The sequence below is a fragment of the Macaca nemestrina genome, chromosome 17, assembly GCF_043159975.1.
Source record: "Macaca nemestrina isolate mMacNem1 chromosome 17, mMacNem.hap1, whole genome shotgun sequence".
Classification (NCBI taxonomy): Eukaryota; Metazoa; Chordata; class Mammalia; order Primates; family Cercopithecidae; genus Macaca; species Macaca nemestrina.
Genome location: NC_092141.1, coordinates 35,138,018 through 35,159,692, shown reverse-complemented (window position 1 = coordinate 35,159,692; position 21,675 = coordinate 35,138,018). Strand labels below are relative to the sequence as shown.

Below are 21,675 nucleotides of genomic sequence, written 5' to 3'. Positions count from 1 at the left end.
CACACTTCCGGCGGGGCTGCGACCACAGAGGGGCGCGGGCGAGCGGGCGGCCGGCCGCTGGGGGTGGCGGGATAGGCTGGGCGCGGCCGGCGCTGCGGACCCGCTGCTGCTTTTCGGGTCTGTGCGGTCCCGAGGGCCCTCAGTGCCGCCGGCGCCATGGGCAACTGCCACACGGTGGGGCCCAACGAGGCGCTGGTGGTTTCAGGTGAGGGGGCGGCGAGGAAGGTGGGCGCTGTGGAGGGTGCTCGGGGTGGTTACAGGGCTGGGGAGTGCACAGGGAAGAGCTGGGCCTGAGTCTACCGCGCGGCGCAGGGCTCTGGCCCCCGGGCCGCACCTGAGGCCCCTGACAAGAGAGATCCCCTTGTACTCACGCTTTCCTTGCTGCGCACCCTCGGGCGCTCCCCCTCCCGCTGCGTGTTTTCCTGTGTTTATTTGCTTCTCCTCCCCCTCCCCCTCCTTAGGCGGGGCCTCCCCGCCGCTCCACCGTGTGGTGGGGGGTCCAGAACTGAAGCTGTGGGGTTCCAGGAAGGAGGGAACTAGTGGTTTGGGGAACGCGGAGGTTTGGCTGGATTCCAGAACCCGGGATTGGGGGCGGGTCGCGCAGCCCCGGAGGGCAGGTGCCTGTATGGGGAGGGGCCCTGAGATGGAGGTCCTTTCTCTGGGCACAGTCAGACCCGTTAATTCCAAACACGCTGGGGCTTGTTGGGGATTACTGGCACTGCCCGCCCGGGAGACGCGGGTGCGGCCTCTACAGGTTGGGAAACCCGGTTCTGGGCTGTGCAGCTCGGGATTGCAAAATGCTGCAAGTTCCATTATTTCTGTCTAGGTGGGGCATGGGGACTGCGGTACTGGGGAAAAGGAGCCGCTATTGAGATTTTATATTTGGGGTGCTTTAAGAAGCGGCTGATACCTTGCAAGCCACCAGGTTGTGCAGCTCTTGACTCTCAGGAGTTGCGGCGGGGGTGGGGGGTCCCGGTGCCTGACAGCTTGGAGACCTGGAGCTGGAGGAATTTCTCTTCTCTGTCTTCCCACTATCAGTGCTGATTTTTTTCAGCCTGCGTGCAGATTTGGTAGAACTGGTTACTGAAGAGGTAGAAGGGGGTAGAAGCCCTGAGCCAGGCCTTATAGCTGCCAACCCTTGGAGAGGTGTGATAAATCCACTGGGAATTTTCATTCCAAAACATGGCTTCAAGTTCACTTTGGGTCTCAAAATCAGTCTCTCCACTGGGACATCCCCAGTGTGTGGGAGATAAGTACCCTACCCCCCTGAAGACCAGAAATAGCCTTGGGGACAGAAGGGAGACTCCCAGAGAACGCTGAAGCCAGACTTGCTCCTCTATATGACCTGGACCTGTCTCCCAGTCCACACCCTTAGAGAAGGTTTTTAGAGACCAGAATCTGCACTGCACTTTGTTTTTCTTGTGGAATTTCCTTCAGGAAGCCCAGACTCTGGACTGAGAAGACAAAAGCTACAGTTGCATCCTTGTGGAAAGTCTTGGGACTGAGCGGCAAGAAGAGCCCCAGAGATGGGCTGCTCTGTGCCTTCCAGTTACTGAGAACCTGGTGTTCAGAACAGAAGTCAATGCACTGTTAGCTTCAAAGCCATTTTAGGGATGGGAAGAGGAGGTCATGCTGAGAACTGAGAATGTGGAGTCAGGGAAGCAGAGAAGGTTGAGGGTGGCGGATAATGCCTGGCACAATGATACCTTGGGATTTGAGATGACCAAGCTGAGATCCAGCTCCCTCTTGCGTGTGGACTCCTGAGAGAGCAGAGCAACTGCTCCCACCCCTGCCCCCACCTGTCTACCTTGCGCCTTGGACCTGCATCTAAGACCAGAGGCATCTCACCCAGCCCAGTTTCAGAAGGAGGATGCTAATACATCTCATGGTCATCTTTTCCATCCTTTCTTATCTAACCTCCCTCCTTCAGTTTGTAACATAAAACTTTTTTCTCTCTACTTTTGAAAATTTTAAAGGGGAATCATTTTCATTTGGATGGGGTCAGGGTGGGGATAAGAGGGGAGAAAAGCATAATTTTATTTTCACTCACCCTAACTGAAATTTAGTGTTTCCTGTGATTATGAATGTTGGCAACAATTCATGATAGTATTAGCAGAAATTTTCCTACTACACTACAGTTATTGCTGGTACCTTGAAAATCTGTTGGTCGGGCGTAGTGGCTCATGCCTGTAATCCCAGCACTTTGGGAGGCTGAAACGGGAGGATCAGCTAAGGTCAGGAGTTTGAGACCATTCTGGCTAACATGGTGAAACCCTGTTTCTGTTAAAAATACAAAAAATTGGCCGGGCGCGGTGGCTCAAGCCTGTAATCCCAGCACTTTGGGAGGCCGAGGTGGGCGGATCACAAGGTCAGGAGATCGAGACCACAGTGAAACCCCGTCTCTACTAAAAATACAAAAAATTAGCCGGGCGCGGTGGCGGGCGCCTGTAGTCCCAGCTACTCAGGAGGCTGAGGCAGGAGAATGGCGTGAACCCAGGAGGCGGAGCTTGCAGTGAGCCGAGATCGCGCCACTGCACTCCAGCCTGGGCAACAGCCTGAAGACTCCGTCTCAAAAAAAAAAAAAAAAAAAAATACAAAAAATTAGCCGGGCATGGTGGCACGCGCTTGTAAGCGTCTCAAAAAAAAAAAAAGGAAATAATTTACATTTTGAAATTAAGCTAGTAATTAGATTTACCACTAGATCTTAATATTTAATGTATTAATAAAGAACGACATATTACTATATTGCACATTTGGTTTTAAATTTTGATAACTTTCAATATAATTTCTTATGTATTTATTTTATGAATTTATAAGTATTCTTCGCCAGACTAATTCCTGTAATTCCAGCAATTTGAGAGGCTGAGGCAGATGGATCACTTGAGGCCAAGAGTTTGAGACCAGCTTGGGCAACATGGCGAAACTCTGTCTGCACCAAAAAGAAAAATTAGCCAGGAGTGGTGGCACATACCTGTGGTCCCAGCTACTCCGGAGGCTGAGGTGGGAGGATCGCTTGAGCCCAGGAGGCAGAGGATGCATTGAGCCAAGATCACACCAGTGCACTCTAGCCTGGGCAGCGGAGTGAGACCCTGTTTCAAAACATAAATAAATAATAAATATTCTTGAGGAGGGGTCCTTAGGCATTGCTGGATTGCTAAAGGGGTATGTGGCTCAAGAAAGGCTAAACTCCCTAGTACGATAGGGCCTTTTTTTTTTTTTTTTTTTTTTAGAGACACAGTCTTGCTCTGTCACCCAGGCTAGTAGAGTGCAGTAGCATGATCACAGCTCACTGCAGCCTCGACCTCCCAGGCTCAAGCAATCCTCCCACCTCAGCCTCCCAAGTAACTGAGACTGTAAGTGCATGCCACTACACTCAGTGTTTTTTTTAAAAAAAAAAACAAGGTCTTCCTCTGTTGCCCAGGCTAAAGTGCAGTGGTGTGACTTTGGCTTACTGCAACCTCCATCTACCAGGTTCAAGCCATTCTCATCCCTCAGCCTCCCAAGTAGCTGGGATTACAGGCACACGCCACCATGCCCGGCTAATTTTTATATTTTTAGTAGAGATGGGGTTTCACCATGTTGGCCAGGCTATTCTCAAACTCGTGGCCTAAAGTGATCCGCCTACCTCAGCCTCCCAAAGTGCTGGGATTACAGGTGTGAGCCACCGTGCCTGGCTGCTAATTTTTAATTTTTTGTAGAGACAGGGTCTCCCTATGTTGCCCAGACTGGTCTCAAACTCCTGGGTTCAAGCAATCCTCCCCCCTCAGCCTCCCAAAGTGCTGGAATTACAGTCATGTGCCATCATGCCAGCCAGGATATGGACTTCTTTTTTTCTTTTTTTTGAGACGGAGTTTTGCTCTGTCGCCCAGGCTGGAGTGCAGTAACGCGATCTCCGCTCACTGCAAGCTCCGCTGCCTCCCGGGTTCACGCCATTCTCCTGCCTCAGCCTCCCTAGAAGCTGGGACTACAGGCGCCCGCCACCACGCCCGGCTAATTTTTTTGTATTTTTAGTAGAGACGGGGTTTCACCGTGTTTGCCAGGATGGTCTCGATCTCCTGACCTCTCGATCCGCCCGCCTCGGCCTCCCAAAGTGCTGGGATTACAGGAGTGAGCCACCACGCCCGGCCTGGACTTCTTGACTAGTGGGAAGAAGGTGGGCTGGACATGGTGGCTCACACCTGTAATCCCAGCACTTTAGGAGACCGAGGTGGGAGGATAACTTAAGGCCCAGAGTTTGAGACCAGCTTCTGCAACATAGCAAGACCCTGTCTCTACAAAAACAATTCTTTTTAATTAGACAGTCATGGCAGTGTATGGAAGGCTGAGGCTGGAGGATCGCTTGAGCCTGTGAGTTCAAGGCTGCAGTGAGCTATGATTACACCACTGCATTCAGCCTGGGTGACAGAGTACAATACTGTCTCAAAAAAAAAAAAGGTAGAGGAAGGCCAGGAAGGGCAGGGGATGCTCCTGAGAGGGCAGAGTGGTGGGGCTGTGTCCTGGAGAAGGGCTAAGAGAGTGGAACAGAGGTTATCATGGAGTATTTTGTGGTTCTTCAGCTTAATTGTAGAAAGGGAAAGCAAGTTGGATTAGAAAGAGTGAGGTAGCCGGGTGCGGTGGCTCAAGCCTGTAATCCCAGCACTTTGGGAGGCCGAGACGGGCGGATCACGAGGTCAGGAGATCGAGACCATCCTGGCTAACACGGTGAAACCCCGTCTCTACTAAAAATACAAAAAAATTAGCCAGGCGTGGTGGCGGGCGCCTGTAGTCCCAGCTTCTAGGGAGGCTGAGGCAGGAGAATGGCGTGAACCCGGGAGGTGGAGCTTGCAGTGAGCTGAGATCCGGCCACTGCACTCCAGCCTGGGTGACAGAGCCAGACTCCGTCTCAAAAAAAGAAAAAAAAAAGAGTGAGATACAGTCAGGAGAAACTTCCAGGTCTTGAGATGAGTAAGAGTTACAGAAGTCAAGAAAAAGGCACCTAACTGGCCTCTTGGGAGGGGTGCTCAGGCTGAGTGATCGGGAAACTGGCAGGAAGTTGCCTTCCAGGGGAGGATGCTGGTAGGGGCGGGCAATCTGGCAGTTTCAGCTTCCTGTTGTTGCAACCCTTGGGAACCTGGCCATGTTGCCCTTAGCCAAGGCCCAGCTTGAGCTGTGGCAGCCTGCTCCCCAAGCCAAAGAATAAGTTAAAGGTAAAGGGTGGGCTCGGTGCGGTAGCTCATGCCTGTAATCCCAGCACTTTGGGAGCCTGAGGCAGGCAGACCACCTGAGGTCAGGTGTTTGAGACCAGCCTGGCCAACATGGTGAAACCCCATCTCTACTAAAAATTTAAAAATTAGGCAGACGTGTTAGTGGTTGCCTGTAATCCCAGCTACTTGGGAGGCTGAGGCAGGAGAATCTCTTGAACCTGGGAGGCGGAGGTTGCATTGAGCCAATATTGTGCCAATTCTCTCCAACCTGGGCGACAGAGCAAGACTCTGTCTCAAAAAAAAAAAAAAAAAAAAAAAAACAAAATGGAAAACAAAGAGTGGCCATCTACCCTGTCCATCCCCCACCCCACTCACTCCCTCATCCTACCGCCACCACTACCACCTTCCCACTGCACATTGAGAGGTCCCCTGGAGCTAGCCCAAGGCAACCATGCCCCAGCCCCCACCAGGCCAGAAGATGTAGAATAAGCTGTGATTTTTGGTCCCCTTCCAGTTTCACCTGATCCTGAGATGGTTTGGGTTTCAGATTGAGTGCTTGTCCTCAGAGGCCTCCCCACCCCACTTCCCAGGTCAGAGAAGCCCGGAATGGCTTACCTTGAACAGCAGCCCTGTAAGCAGGTAGTTCTACCCCAGAGAAACAGACAGACAGAGACCCAGGACCCCCTCTTACTGTTCCCTGCCCACACTGTAGGGCTGCTCTTTGATCCCTGAACCTCTGGCTCTGCTACTGGAACTTCATGCATGGCAGCAGACCCAGAAAACGGGGTTACCTGCCTGGTAGGCAGTATTAGATGCCAGCTCTCCAACCTTTCAAGCCCACTGGGAGGTCTTTATTTCTTTGCCTCCACCCACCCAAAATTTGTCCCCAGTTTCCCATTGTCTCCATTGTGTCTGTTTCTATTATTGTCCTCACCATCCACCCAATCCCAGACTCTAGAGCTGCACTGTCCAATGTGAACAGGAGCCACAGGTGGCCATTTAAATTAATTAAATAAAAAATTCAGTTCCCCAGTCATGCCAGCCTCATTTGAAGTGCACAACAGTTGCATGTTGCTAGAGGCTGCTGTACTGCACAGCATAAACACAGAAGAAGATATAGAACATTCTTACCCTTGCAGAAAGTTGTCACGGATAAGACTGCTCTAGAAGTTGTCTGCCAGTATCAGCTACCATGCCTTGCCTGGATTACTGCAAGAGGCCAGTCTCCCTGATCCCAGTGTCTTCCTCCTTGTGCAAAGTGTTATGTGTTTCTCAAGGGTAACCTTGCTCCCTGTCACTCACTCATACAGCTTCTTGGCCTAACACACAAGACACTGTGTGATCTGCCGTCTGCCCCTCCTCTTGCCTTGTTCCCTGCTGTGAGTCCCCAGAGACACCCAGCTGCATGAAACTCCCCCAGACCCTTGACCTTGGGAGTCAGACAACCTTTTGAGGTTCTTTGACGATTTCATGAAAACCTAAATTTGTGAACGTGGAAATGATAATGCTCGGCCAGGCGCGGCAGCTCACGCCTGTAATCCCAGCACTTTGAGAGGCCAATGCCTGTGGATCGCTTGAGCCCGGGAATTGGAGAACAGCCTGGGCAACATGGTGAAACCTTGTCTGCACAAAAAATACAAAAATTAGCTGGGCATAGTGGCACACACCTGCGGTTCCAGCTACTCGAGAAGCTAAGGTGGGAGGATCAATTGAGCCTAAGAGGTCGAGGCTGCAGCGAGCCGTGATTGCACCACTGTACTCTGGCCTGGGCGACAGAATGAGACCCTGTCTCAGAAAAAAAAAAGAAATGATAACACTCTCTGGTTTTTCCCAGATCACTTATTTCCTTAGAATTTTGTTTCCTGTACATTTTTTGGCACTGCAAGTTAACTGCCTGTCCAGTTTTATGAAGGTTTCCTTGAACTTGCTGAGGAATTTTGACATTAACAAGAGAATTCACTACAAGAATCTTAGGAATTGATTTTTCTCATTTCTGTATAGGGAACATGTAGAACATGTCTAAATCATGGATCTGGGTTGTGGCTGAATTAGATATTCTGTATAGTTGACACACTGTTTCCAAGAACCACTTCCTGTTTTTGTTTTTGTTTTTGTTTTTGTTTTTTTTGAGACGGAGTCTCGCTCTGTCGCCCAGGCTGGAGTGCAGTGGCGCGATCTCGGCTCACTGCAAGCTCCGCCTCCCGGGTTCACGCCATTCTCCTGCCTCAGCCTCCCGAGTAGCTGGGACTACAGGCGCCCACAACCGCGCCCGGCTAATATTTTGTATTTTTAGTAGAGACGGGGTTTCACCGTGGTCTCGATCTCCTGACCTTGTGATCTGCCCGCCTTGGCCTCCCAAAGTGCTGGGATTACAGGCGTGAGCCACCGCGCCCGGCCTGTTTTTTGTTTTTTTTTTTGAGATGGAGAGTCGCTCTGTCACCCTGGCTGGAGTGCAGTGGCGCGATCTCAGCTCACTGCAAGCTCCGCCTCCCGGGTTCATGCCATTCTCCTGCCTCAGCCTCCTGAGTAGCTGGGACTACAGGCACCCGCCACCACACCCAGCTAATTTCTTTTGTATTTTTAGTAGAGACGGGGTTTCACTGTGTTAGCCAGGATGGTCTCGATCTCCTGACCTTTTGATCCGCCCACCTCGGCCTCTCAAAGTGCTGGTATTACAGGCGTGAGCCACTGCGCCCGGCCGAACCAGTTCCTTTTTAGGCCTTTTTGCTTTGTCTTCACTTCTCCCATTGGTACCACAAGTTAGCCTTTGTTTTGAGACCTTGCCTTCCCCACCCGTTCCCACGGGTGGGGAACAAAGTCATTCTGAATGTTCTGAAAGTAGAGAACCAGCCTCACTGAGATGTGTCTGCCAGGCAGAAGAGCAAACCCCCTCACCTTGGCTGGGAGACTCTTCCTCCCCTCCCAGCTCCCCAGTGTTGTCCCCGTCTGCGTTCCCTCTCTGTCTACACCCACCGTGATAACAGGTGAACTCCAGGGCATACTTGTTTACTGATTGAATTAATTAAAAATGGAAGTGGACCAGGTGCGGTGGCTCACGCCTGTAATCCCAGCATTTTGGAAGGCCAAGGCAGGTGGATCACGAGGTCAACAGTTCGAGACCAGCCTGGCCAACGTGGTGAAATCCTGTCTCTACTAAGAATACAAAAATTAGACGGGTGTGGTGGCACATGCCTATAATCCCAGCTACTCGAGAGGCTGAGGCAGGAGAATTGCTTGAACCTGGGAGGCAGAGGTTGCAGTGAGCCGGGATCATGCCACTGCACTCCAACCTGGGCAACAGAGCAAAACTCCGTCTCCAGAAAAGAAAAAAAAAAAGCTGGCCTGGTGAGGTGGCTCACACCTGTAATGCCAGCACTTTGGGAGGCCAAGGCGGGCAGATTGCCTGAGGCCAAGAGTTTGAGACCAGCCTGGCCAACATGATGAAACTCTGTCTCTACTAAAAATACAAAAATTAGCCAGGTGTGGTGTAGGGGCACCTGTGATCCCAGCAACTCAGAAGACTGAGGCAGGAGAACCACTTGAACCCAGGAGGCAGAGGTTGCAGTGAGCTGAGATTGCGCCACTGCACTCTAGCCTGGGCAACACAGTGGCATTCTGTCTGAAAAAAAAAAATGGAGGCCAGGCGCAGTGGCTCACGCCTGTAATCCCAGCACTTTGGGAGGCCGAAGCGGGTGGATCATGAGGTCAGGAGATTGAGACCATCCTGCCTAACACAGTGAAACCCCGTCTCTACTAAAAATACAAAAAATTAGCCGGGCATGGTGGCGGGCGCCTGTAGTCCCAGCTGCTTGGGAGACTGAGGCAGGAGAGTGGCTTGAACCCGGGAGGCGGAGCTTACAGTGAGCTGAGATTGCGCCACTGCACTCCAGCATGGGCGACAGCGCGAGACTCCGTCTCAGAAAAAAAAAAAAAAGCTTTTCCAGATCACCTCTGCCCATTGTCCTGTTCTGTTCTTCTGTTCTCTGGAAGCACTTACATTCTGAACTATTCATTGGCTATCCTTCTCTTTATGTAAATTGCCTGTCTACCAAGCAAGATTTTAAGTCCCATAAGGGCAGGGAGAACTTCTCTCTCATTTATGTGTAACCTCAGCACTAGGCACCCAACAGTAGGCGTTGTCAAGTATCAGAGCAAGGCCGGGCGCGGTGGCTCAAGCCTGTAATCCCAGCACTTTGGGAGGCCGAGACGGGCGGATCACGAGGTCAGGAGATCGAGACCATCCTGGCTAACACGGTGAAACCCCGTCTCTACTAAAAAAAAAAAAAATACAAAAAACTAGCCGGGCGAGGTGGCGGGCGCCTGTAGTCCCAGTTACTCGGGAGGCTGAGGCAGGAGAATGACGTGAACCCGGGAGGCGGAGCTTGCAGTGAGCTGAGATCCGGCCACTGCACTCCAGCTCGGGTGACAGAGCGAGACTCCGTCTCAAAAAAAAAAAAAAAAAAAAAGTATCAGAGCAGATAAAGGACAAAAGTAGCTCAGTGGGCTGGAGGGTAGACAGACCCAAGAACAGACTGACCTGTGGTGGTTTTTTTGCTCCCCAGGGGGCTGCTGTGGTTCCGACTATAAACAGTACGTGTTTGGCGGCTGGGCCTGGGCCTGGTGGTGTATCTCCGACACTCAGAGGTAAGCACCTGGGGGCTCTAGGACCTGTCATGGAGTGGGCCAGGGAGATAGGGGCTTCCAGCATTGTTCTGCTTCACCCTGAGGGTCAGCTAGAGCATCCACCGTTTCCACATTCCATTCTGTTGGAGGGGTGGGAAGGTGGCGCCTCCTAAGAAGCATGTGAGAGGGGTTGCACAGGGGTGCGGGAGACACGCGTCAGGTAGGTCTGTCATGGGCACCCCCTCCTTAGTGGGTGTTCTTTTTTCCACTGGAGGTGGCATTACTTCTGTCCCAGAGAATTCAGGGTCATATCCCAGGCAGAATCTTGATTTCCTGATTACAACTCAAAGTTATTTAAGAAGTCTTTTATTATACACCCAGTTTGGAGTGGGCATATGAACGAAGGAAAGGCTGGAGAGACCCCATGCACACCCTTACCTATGCAGGCCCTGGGGACTGCAGTCAGGGACTGTGTGGCAGAGAATGGACATATAGTCAAAAGTGGTTCTATGACAGTGGTGAGTTAGACTTAGACAGGGAGGGGGACCTAATGAATTAGTGCTGGGGCTGAGCAAGACAGGTCTGAACCTCCTAAATCAGTCTGGAAAGACTTACTAGAGGAAGTGAGATTTCAGCTCCCCAGAGGACCCACCATCCGGCGCTACCTGCCGCTGCCTGCAGAGCCTAGGGCAGGGCCAGACCTGGCCTCTCCTGGCACCCTCACTGCCCACCCAAGAGATGAGGCATGCCAGCTACCTTTTCACAATTGCCCCCTTCCTGATTATGGGAGATAGGGTGGTGGGGAGGAGAGGAGCAGACCTTTCCCAACCACGACCCAGGCAACAAGGGCAGCAGAGCTGTCATGTTGCAAGGGGGTCGGTCACCCCACAGGGGAAATCATGGAGATTCCAGTGGAAACTCCCTCTGCCCCAGCCCCCACCTGTCAGCAGCTCACGTCTGCACCAAGCTACTAGTGCTTGAGGCTCCTGGGAGTCTGAGGGCATCTGCTAGGGTCAGGGGGAATTGGGAAGCATGGCACAATGGATTAACTTCACTGGTTCCCAGTAACCGCTCAACTCTCCCACCTCTCCCTCACTTTACCTGGCCGGAGGTGAGCGATGCTGGGGGACTCTTCTGGTTTAAAGCTCAAAGTGTCAGAGTAATCAATAGTGGCCACAGCCTCCACTGAAGAGGATCCTGGCTGCACCTGAGTGGGCCAGTGGCCTGTCAGAAGCCGTGGGGAGCCCTCTGCAGACATACCGCCAGCCCGCACACTGTGCATTCCCAGCACAACAGAGTATCTTGTCCAGACACCTGTCCTGCATGGGCAGCCACTGCTAGGCCAATTCCTCTGCAGTCCGTTCTCTGGATTCTTGGTCCCCTGCTCTCCCTTCTTGCTCCAGGGGGCAGAGCCAGGACAGAAGGGCCGAGCCTTTCTGACAGCAAGTTTGGAAGTTAGAGGAGAAGGGCCTTGTATCTCTTCCCAGGACACTGACCTCACACCCAGGCTCCACATCCTCCCTCTGGTCTCACTTGCTGGGTAGTCTGAGCCAGTAGTCCTTCCCTCATCCCCTTTTCTTCGGGGGCAGCCTCTTCCCCAATCCCTAGCCTGCTTGGGGGACATCTCCACAGGCTGGGGCCTTTATTTCCCTATGCTGGCAGGAGCCTCTCGGGTCAGAGTAGAGGCTTCTAACTCAGCCTGGATACTTAGCCTCCCTCTCGAGGTCCTTTCCGCAACTGTCTATATGTCACGTGCCCTTGGGGTCAGCCATTCTTCTTCCAGGCTCAGTGACCCCTCCTGCTACACTTTGCTGCCACATCCTATACTATCCCGAGGCCCTGATGTGGGCAGCTCTCTCTTACCTGAGCAATTCTTCCACCTTTGGCATCTGAGCTGCAGCCTCCCTTCTTCCCTCCCCACTACCCTTCCTCCCTCCCTCTCTCTCCCCTGTTTCCCTCTCTCCTTCCCCAGAAGAGAGCTTGGTGGGTTCCCGTCTGAGCCGGGTCAAGAATCCTCTCAGGCCCAAGGCTGCTAGTGTTAGGGGCTCAAACGAAGGCAACCTTTTCACATCTGCATGGCCAGAGCCCCAGGGCTGGCACTGTGGGGATGGCCCCTCCCAGGGCTGAGATGGGGGCTGCACATTGACTGCTGCTGCTTATCACCCCTCCACCTGCTTCTGCCCCTTCACCCTCGGCCTCTGTCCTCTCTTCCTTCCTCTGATTTAGGGAAACCTTCCACACTGTCCACAGCCTAGACTCTGTCTAGACACCCACCCTGCACACACACTGCCTAGGGAGGCCCAGCCAGCATGGCCCAGGGAGCTTCGAGGCACCTTGTTTTCTTTGCCAATAATCTTCTCTCTGCCCCTGGAAAACTTTGGAAATTCCCAATTAAATGTCTCCCTTATCTCCCAGTTGTCCCTGAATATTCTGGCAGGAACACACTTTCTCCTCCCCCAGCCTTCCTTGACCCCCACATCAGAACATTTGGGCTTTTCTGGCCTCGCCTTGCCTTCTTAGTGATAGAAAGTGCAGACCTGGTGGATTCAGCATTTGCTAAAGCTCAGGAGTCCCCAGAATAGCCTCCTACTCCCGATTTCTGGAAACACAGGTTTACCTGTGTGAAGACAGGGGGCTAAGGCTCAGTCTCCCAGATTGCGACAGGATCCCTGGGAAAGTGAGGTGGCGGGCAACCCAGGTACGCTGTGCACAAGCCTCCTGACCTCAGGCCGCAGGCCCAGAGTGGCAGCAGGCATCTTCCCCAGCCCAGCAGGTCCTCACTAGAAGGGTTTGGGGCTAGAGAAGAGACCCAGAGGCCTTGGAGCAGCCCGGGGGTCTCTGCTGTCCTGCAGCCCTCAGCTGAGCTGGCAGTTGGGGGGTTGGATTACTGACAGCATGCCCCCCCACCGCCGTCCCCAGGCATCAGGCATCGGTGCTTGTCTGGTAACTACTGTGTGTGTTTGCTGTGTCCCCTCCTCCCCTTCCTGTCCCTACCTCTCCCCATCCCCTGGCTGCTCCTCAGACTGTCTCTGGAGGTTATGACCATCCTGTGTCGCTGTGAGAATATTGAGACGTCGGAGGGGGTTCCACTATTCGTAACAGGGGTTGCACAGGTAATAACCCACCTGCTTCCTCCTCCATGTCTAACCTTCTCTCTTCCTGCCCTGCGGGGCCTGGCAGACAGGAGCCAGTGGACTCCCCTCCTGAGACCGTGCCTTCCTCCCTCTCCTCTTTTCTCTCTTCCAACTGCTCTGGGTGCCAGTATGGATCCCTGTAGATCCCCAGGTCCCTTGCCCTTGCCTATTGGACTGCAAGTGGGAAAACAGCAAGGGATTCTGGAAGCTTTGCCAAGTCTGCCAGTGAGTGTCCCTGGATGCCAAGCCTTCATTACCATGCAGCCATAGCTGGTGAAATCTATTCTTGGGCTTAAGTGTTAAGTAGCTCCAAATGCTTACTCTGTCATGTGTGGGTTCCCCTCTTCATTGCTTCATTCACCAGCTCTCTACTGAGCACCTTCTCAATTCGAGGCATGTGGACTGCAGGAGTGAACAACAAAAAGCCCCCGCCCCCTCAGAGCTTGTGTGCCAGCAGGTTCCCAGGCTGAAAGAGGCCTGAACTGCATCTTTCTCACCCCTTCCCTCTGCATTAAATTGCCCTTCAGCCTCCACTTAGGCAAAAACACTATACCACCACTCCCTTCTTCACCCATCCTGCCGTCTCTAATGGGGAAGGGGACCATCCCCATCTCCTTAGCCCTTGTAGCCATGGGAAGTGCAGAGGCCTGAGAGGCTTGGAGTACCTTGTGTGGAAGGGGTAGGGTCCAGGCCTCCCTCAACACCCCATTTGATGCAGTCCTGTCCCGCTCCACACCCACACCTGCACTTGAAACACCTGCACATGCCCAGATCCCTTTTAAGGCGGGTGACTGTGGACCCTGGAGGAATCAGATTGCCTGGCCAGAACAACTCTTTCCAGGGTTAACACTCCTTGGCCAAGAAGCTCTAGTGTGACCTCAGTGTGCATTCCCCATGTGACCCACCTGGGCCTAATACCAGATGTGGGTTTCAAGTCAAAAGGCTGCAGCCACCCGGTAGGGCTTCTCTGGCAAGGGGCAGGTACAGAATCACTTCCATCTTAGCCCAGCAGTGCGCATACTCCAGGATGCCAGGCAATCAGACAGAACTTTCCGGGCAGCTTCCTGGGGCACCCTGGAGTGCTGGGTAGATCAAGGAATGGGCCAGGGCCCCTGCAGGAGGCTCAGATGACATCCACGATGGCCTACGCAGCAGAGCCAGGAGGACCAGCACTGACTTGCTATCCTAGAACATACACACAGCTACACCTGAATTCTCCCCCAACCACCAGCCCCCAACCACCTACAGCCACTTCTTTCTACTTCGTTTTCCTCACAACCAGCCAGGCTGGCTTGAGCAGAGAGTATGTGCACATACACAGCTCACTTCCACTCCTTCCCCTGGGGCCATCTGCACCCACCTGCCCTCCTGCCCACCTCCTTCTCAGACACTCCCATCTCAGCCCCATTGAGAGTCCTTCCTCCACCTTCCTCACCAGGACGCAGCCGGAGCAGTGAGGTACTGGACTCTTTCCCAACACCACCAGGCCCTGCGCCCCCAGACCCATGCCCCTGTTTTGCGTTTCTTGGCAGGATTTCCCTAGAGATTATGACGTTGCAGCCCCGCTGCGAGGACGTAGAGACGGCCGAGGGGGTAGCTTTAACTGTGACGGGTGTCGCCCAGGTATAGTAACTCAGCAGCCCTGCGCATGTCCGTTGAGCTGCCTGGTCCTGTACTCGGGTTCGGGGGGAGGAGGAGAGGACGGCAGCCAGGGGCAGTCTCTCTCCAGCGCCCCAGCCCCCACAAGTCCCGCAAGAGAGGGCCAGTCGGGTCGTCGCCACTGGAACATGCTCACCAGGCCCTTTTGGCCACCCAGCAGGACTAACAGACACCCCTTCTCTCCTCAGCGGGCCCACGAGGGACAGAACCAGTGCTGAGGGCTCCTGGCTCACTAACCCCACCCCCATTCTTTGCAGGTGTTGGAAATGTCAAGCCCCAGAATCCAGGCCTTCCTTGTTCCCTGGGTATGGGGTGGGAGGGGTGGGGCCCAGAGGGAGAGGCATGTGAGGCAGAGGAGCTCTGGACTCTGGGAGTCAGAAGCTGTGTCATATTCCCAGCTGGGGGCCTAGGGGAGGGCTTCCAGCCCCGATCCACCTCTTGGCATCACAGGGCAGCAAGGTTCAGCCATGCTGTAGGCCTCGGCGAGGGGTTGGCTGAGTACCTCAAGAAAGAGAGGCATCCTTGGTTGCATCCGCCAACCCTCTCATGCCCTGTCCAGGCGCTTTCCTTCTCTGTCTGTGTCCCTATTGCTCATTCTGCTTGTCATACTCTCTGCTCCTCAGCCTCAGGGTCTCCCACGTGTGGGAAGCCTGCAAGGGAGGAATTGGCTGGTGAGGGGACAGTAGGCTGAAGGGGTGGGGAGACAAGTCCCGAATGCCCATGAGAGGCCATGGCAGGGCCTGGGGCTGCCAGTGCAGGTGAAGTTTCACAGTGTGAGAAGCCCTTGTGCTGCTATCTCCCCACTAGAGGCCTCAGACAGATTCCAGCCCCCTAGGGCCTCCAGGTCTGAAAAAAGGAAGGGAGGAGGCACAGCCATCATCCTGCCTACCTCTGGGTCTGGGGCCTCCGTCTTCCTCACTCCAGCCTGGCTGAAGTGCCTCTGTCATCACTGGCAGGTGAAGATTATGACAGAGAAGGAGCTCCTGGCTGTGGCTTGTGAGCAGTTTCTGGGTAAGAACGTGCAGGACATCAAAAACGTCGTCCTACAGACCCTGGAGGGACATCTGCGCTCCATCCTCGGTGAGGCCCTGTCCTGCCTTTGAGGAGCCTCACGGGGCCCCTAAGCCAAGGCAGGAAGGGGTGCAGGGCTGGGCAGGGGACTTGTTTCACTGGTGTTTCAAGCTAAAACGTTCTTCCTCAAATATTTAATTTCAAAACCTCAGGTGACTTGAGTGAAGGAGAGGGCACTGGGGTGGGATGGGGGCTGTCAGTCTGCTCAGGAACCTAGTGCTGCTTGGGACACTTTTCCTTGTCCAGCCTGGACTGTGCAGCAGGAGGCTCGGTGTTGAGTGCTGTTGAGAAGATACCCCAGGAGACCCAGTTCAGACTGCAGCACCCTGCATGCACCCCGACCTCTACATGCATGCCTCCTCCCTTCCCCAGCTGGCTGGGTCCCTGGGGAGCCAGCCCCTGATCTCTCTGCCCCCAGGTACCCTGACAGTGGAGCAGATTTATCAGGACCGGGACCAGTTTGCCAAGCTGGTGCGGGAGGTGGCAGCCCCTGACGTTGGCCGCATGGGCATTGAGATCCTCAGCTTCACCATCAAGGTACGATGTGATGGGAAGCTGTATCTCCTGGTGTCCCTCTGGCAGATGGTGGCTTCGCTAGAGGGGCATCTTTGTGCCTCTGGCTGCTCCTTTGAGCCTCTGTTACCCCATTCCCTCCCCAGGACGTGTATGACAAAGTGGACTATCTGAGCTCCCTGGGCAAGACGCAGACTGCCGTGGTGCAGAGAGATGCTGACATTGGCGTGGCAGAGGCTGAACGGGACGCAGGCATCCGGGTACGTGGGTTCAAGGACAGGAAGCTCAGGGGTGATGGGACCATGATGACTCGGGACCTCTACTCACTCACCTGCCCGTTTTGCCCCCAGGAAGCTGAGTGTAAGAAGGAGATGCTGGATGTAAAGTTCATGGCAGACACCAAGATTGCTGACTCTAAGCGAGCCTTCGAGCTGCAAAAGTCAGCCTTCAGTGAGGAGGTTAACATCAAGGTGAGCAGCCTGAGGGCATCCTGGGTTGGGCCTCAGGGATCAGGACTTGGTGACTAGACTCTAATATGCCAACCACCCTCTTGCTACAGACAGCTGAGGCCCAGTTGGCCTATGAGCTGCAGGGGGCCCGTGAGCAGCAGAAGATCCGGCAGGAAGAGATTGAGATTGAGGTTGTGCAGCGCAAGAAACAGATTGCTGTGGAGGCACAGGAGATCCTGCGTACGGACAAGGAGCTCATCGCTACAGTGCGTCGGCCCGCCGAGGCCGAGGCCCACCGTATCCAGCAGATTGCCGAGGGTGAAAAGTGAGAGCCGCCCAGGTGCCAGGGTCAGGGCTTAGTCAGCCTCCTCTGCCTTCAGTGCACTCCCTGTACTCTCCTGACCACAGCTTGGAAGCCACTTCTCCTCCACTGTGTCTTCTTACTCACTGTGAAGTGAGGATAACCCCATGTACCCTGTGGGACTGCTGTTAGGAAGACTAAATAGATAAAGGAGGCTCCAGTGCCTGTAGTGCTTGGGCATAGACAGCATCCTGGTTTGTCCCCTCCCACTGAGAGCTGGGAGCTGGTGGCCTTTCCCTGGCCAGAGCTAGAAGGTGAGGCCACCCCCCTCCGTTCAAATGTTTCCCACCCCTGACAGCCCCCAAGGCAGAGTATTTGAAGGATTGCTGGCCCCCAGGCAAGGCTTGAGGGGACCCTGGTACATCCCACTGATCCTGCCTGGCCTGGGCTCCCCCAGGGTGAAGCAAGTCCTCTTGGCACAGGCAGAGGCTGAGAAGATCCGCAAAATCGGGGAGGCGGAAGCAGCAGTCATCGAGGCAATGGGCAAGGCGGAGGCTGAGCGGATGAAGCTCAAGGCGGAAGCCTACCAGAAATACGGGGATGCAGCCAAGATGGCCTTGGTGCTGGAGGCCCTGCCCCAGGTGAGGCTTCCACCTAAGTGGGTCCCAGGGTCCAAGTGTCCTTGCTTGACTAGCTGGGCAAGTGCCAGAACTTCTCTGGGCCTTGCGAGTAACACAGGGACAGGTGGCTAGAAGGGTTAAATGAGGAGCATCTTCAGCAGGGGGCAGGAACCCTACAACAGACCTAAGCCATCCCTGGCCTACAGGGCCTCTCTTACCATGGCTCACTAAGGGCCGTCCAGGCTGCTTTGGGGTTGGAGTGAGTTGAGGAAGGGAGGGAAAGATGCTGAACCAGGCTGGGAACGGAGTCGGCGCCAACCAGGCTCTCCTCCCACTCTTACCTCCTAGATCGCTGCCAAAATCGCTGCCCCACTTACCAAAGTCGATGAGATTGTGGTCCTCAGTGGAGACAACAGCAAGGTCACATCAGAAGTGAACCGACTACTGGCCGAGCTGCCTGCCTCTGTGCATGCCCTCACGGGCGTGGACCTGTCTAAGGTGTGTGCCTGCCTAGCTGCGGTGGGGTTGCCTGGGCAGCCTATTGGACTGGCCAGGCAGAGTGGTCCTGGGTCCTGGAGCCAAGGCCTCATGGCATGTCCCATCCTTGCAGATACCCCTGATCAAGAAGGCCACCGGTGTGCAGGTGTGAGGCTCCTGCAGGCCCACTCTCTTCAGCAGCCACCCAGCCCTCCCTCCAGCACCCGTTTTAATCCCACAGAACAACGGGAATGTTACTGACTCTGGTGCCTTATCTTGAAGGGACCAGAAGTGCTGCGTGTTCAGGCCATCTCTGGCTGTCTTCCTGTCCCTCCTGTCTCTGTCCCACCTCCTCCTCTTCCTCTCTTTTACCCCACTTTCACTGCCACTTTCATCAGGTTTGTGTCTCATCTCCCTGTGTGTCTTTTCCTTTATCTCTTTTTCTTTCCCCCTATGCACATCATGTAGTTTAAGCTGAAGATGTTTATTACAATCACTCTCTGTCTGTGGGGGGTGGCCCTGCTGCTCCTCAGAATCCTGGTGCCTTGAAGTTCTCTGTGCATCTGCCCATCCTCCCTATGGCTGTGGCCAGAGCTCAGCATGGGCAGGGGTTCTATGTAGGACGGTCACTGTCCTCTCTCCCGGACTGGTCTTCCCAGCCCTAAATCCTGCCCCAGGAAGCCCACAGCCTCACCTGCTGCTGCCCCTCTAGGTCTGGGCAGCCATGACCTGCAGGGCCTAGCACCACTGTCTTTCCCCTCATCTGCCCAAGACCCCGGCTGGCGCTCATACCCTGTCCTTTCTCCCTGACCCCACGGGCACAGAGGCAAGGCCTCCTGTCTGCAGCAGCTTCCTCAGTTTCCTACTGCCTTAGGAGGCCCCTGCTTGTGCTCAGGGAAGGCCTCTTCATGGGCATGTGTCTGCTGGGGCGGTGGGGCTTGGTGCCAACTCTGCTAAGTTTTCTGAGATAAGGGTCTAGCCCTGTTGGGGACAGAAAAGCGTGTAGACCTTCTTCCTGCTAGGGCTGCACTGTCCTGGGTGTTGGGCCCTTCTGGTGGACAAGGCTGTGCCAACCCTGTACAGAATAGAGTGTTGTAACCTGGCCAGACCCCAGAGCCCTTGTGCCATCTTTCTTCCTGGCCAGAGTGATGGGGTTCCAGCCATGGGGAAGCAACCCAATACTCTGTCTCGTTGCTCCAATGGAGGCAGAAGAGCCCAGGACCCAAGCGTCTTGGCAGGGGTGCTGTGAATGTCCAGTGGTCCCAGCACCCCACCCTGGCCCTGCCCCAGCCTGTGTAGCTCTTCCTGCATGTGGATGCTGCATGTCTGGTTTGGGGCTTGGATGTTGCACTGCCCCACTGCCTGTCCCTTCTGGTAAAATAAAGATCTCTTAATGCCCACCCCTGCATTGTGTCTTCTGTGAGGAGAGAACCAAGAACCAACCACGTCCCCTATCCCTCTTCAGCTTCAAGGCAGCTTTTAGCCTGTTCTTCCCCACCCTAGCCACTGGAGGGCAACAGCACACAGCACACTGGCCTTGCGCCACCGCCCCCGCCTTGTGCCTTGGACATGCCTGATTGGCTAAGATGCTGAGGTCAAACCCCAGCCCTGGAACATCTGGCTCCATCACAGGCAGAAGGTGGAGGGGGCTGGCAGGGCGCAGTTGCACATGCCTGTAGTGCCAGCTACTCAGGAGGCTGAGGTGAGAGAATTGCTTGAGCCCAGGAGTTTGAGTCCAGCCTGGACAACATAGCAAGACTCCATCTCTTAAAAAAAAAAACAAAAAAAGAAAAGGTGGAGGAACCTGCCAGTTCACTGCACCTCTGTACCAGTATACTGAGCCCTACTCAGTAATGGAGCCCATCTCTCAGGCTTAAGAGCTTAGACTCTGAAGTAAAGCAACTTAGGTTTAAATTTTAGCTTTGTTATTTATTATCTGTAATCTTAGGTGAGTAACTTCATCTTTCTGGGCCTCGATATCCTTTTTTTTTTTTTTTTTTTTTTTTGAGATGGAGTCTCGCTTTGTCGCCCAGGCTGGAGTGCAGTGGCCGGATCTCAGCTCACTGCAAGCTCCGCCTCCTGGGTTCACACCATTCTCCTGCCTCAGACTCTCCTGCGTAGCTGGGACTACAAGCGCCTGTCACCACGCCCAGCTAATTTTTTTGTATTTTTTAGTAGAGAAGGGGTTTCACCATGTTAGCCAAGATGGTCTCGATCTCCTGACCTCGTGATCCACCTGCCTCAGCCTCCCAAAGTGCTGGGATTACAGGCATGAGCCACTGCGCCCAGCCAACATTCTTACTCATTTAATGAATTTATCAAATGCTTGCCATGTACTAAGCATTGTCTCAGATGCCAGAGTGATGAGTCAACAAAATAAATGCATAGCCATTCAAGCTTACATTCAGATAGAAACAAGAAAAATTAAACATACAGTATGTTAGATAATGGTAAGTCATAAGGAAAAGAAGGAAATAAGAAGTGTGAGAGGCCGCTGAAATTTTAGGGGATCCAAAAAAGGCCTCATTAAGAACGTAGCCCTGAAGAAAGTAAAGGAATAAGCCATGTGGATATCTGAAGGAAGAGCTTTCCATCCAAAGGCCTGAGGCGGGAGAGTGTCTGGCATGATGAAAGAATAGCAAGGTCAGGATGTTTGGAGCAAGGGAGTAAGTCAGGGTATCAGAAGATGAGTCAGGATCTCATTTTTCCAGATCATGTAGAACCTTAATGAGGCATATTTTGGCCTTTATTCTGAGGTGGGAAACCACTGAAAGGCTTTGAAAAAGGAGTGATACCATTTGATACACCTTAAAAGGTAATTCTAGGCACCAAGACAATTCAAGGGAGAAAGGAACAGATGGTGCTAGAACAACTGGGTCTGTATTGGGGAAAAAAAATTGAATTGCAGCCAAGCACAATGGTTTATACCTGTAATCCCAGCACTTTGGGAGGCCTAGGCAGGTGGATCACAAGGTCTAGAGTTCAAGACCAGCCTGGCCAAGATGGTGAAACCCTGTTTCTACTAAAAACTACAAAAATAGGCTGGGCGTGGTGGCTCACGCCTGTAATCCTGGCACTTTGGGAGGCCGAGGTGGGCAGATCACCAGGTCAGGAGATCGAGACCATCCTGGCTAACACAGTAAAACCCTGTCTCTACTAAAAATACAAAAAATTAGCCAGGCATGGTGGTGGGCACCTGTAGTCCCAGCTGCTTGGGAGACTGAGGCAGGAGAATGGCATGAACCCAGGAGGCAGAGCTTGCAGTGAGCCGAGATCCACACCACTGCACTCCAGCCTGGGTGACAGAGCGAGACTCCGTCTCAAAAAAACAAAAACAAAAACAAAAAAAAAAAAAAAAAAAAAACCTCAAAACATAAAGTTCATAGAGCAAGCAGGGAATGTTTCTGTAACCTTGACATAGGCAAGATTTCTTAAGACCAAAAAAAAAAGGACTAACCATAAAAGAAAAATTTGATATATTGCATCATCAAAATAGGTCTTCGCCAGCCAGGCATGGTGGCTCATGCCTGTAATCCCAGCACTTTGGGAGGCTGAGGCGGGCGTATCACCTGAAGTCAGGAGTTTGAGACCAGCCTGACCAATATGGCGAAACCCTGTCTCTACTAAAACTACAAAAATTAGCTG

At 53.6% G+C, this 21,675-nt stretch overlaps 1 protein-coding gene across 4 annotated transcripts; it reads left to right on the top strand.

Moving 5' to 3' along the window:
* On the top strand, positions 1 to 19,430 carry LOC105476455 (flotillin 2). Of its 4 annotated transcripts, none has more exons than XM_011732424.2 (11): positions 1 to 205; positions 9,746 to 9,827; positions 14,473 to 14,563; positions 15,556 to 15,679; positions 16,089 to 16,207; positions 16,330 to 16,443; positions 16,534 to 16,653; positions 16,743 to 16,957; positions 17,391 to 17,574; positions 17,902 to 18,051; positions 18,164 to 19,430. In XM_011732424.2, the coding sequence occupies exons 1-11, from the start codon at positions 157 to 159 to the stop codon at positions 18,200 to 18,202; spliced, it is 1,287 nt and encodes a 428-aa protein (XP_011730726.1). In that variant the 5' UTR covers positions 1 to 156; the 3' UTR covers positions 18,203 to 19,430. The 4 variants fall into 4 exon arrangements, with proteins under 4 accessions (XP_011730726.1, XP_011730736.1, XP_011730751.1 ...); XM_011732434.3 differs by lacking the exon at positions 14,473 to 14,563 and adding an exon at positions 12,829 to 12,919; XM_011732441.2 differs by lacking the exons at positions 1 to 205; positions 9,746 to 9,827 and adding an exon at positions 12,840 to 12,919.
* The last annotated feature ends 2,245 nt before the right edge of the window (positions 19,431 to 21,675 follow it).

Bases quoted from the DNA above. Each gene is read 5' to 3' on its own strand.
- LOC105476455 (XM_011732424.2), top strand. From the start codon at position 157: ATGGGCAACTGCCACACGGTGGGGCCCAACGAGGCGCTGGTGGTTTCA. The intron at 16,654-16,742 runs GTGAGCAGCCTG...CTCTTGCTACAG, and splicing joins GTGAGGAGGTTAACATCAAG to ACAGCTGAGGCCCAGTTGGC. The intron at 18,052-18,163 runs GTGTGTGCCTGC...CCATCCTTGCAG, and splicing joins CGGGCGTGGACCTGTCTAAG to ATACCCCTGATCAAGAAGGC.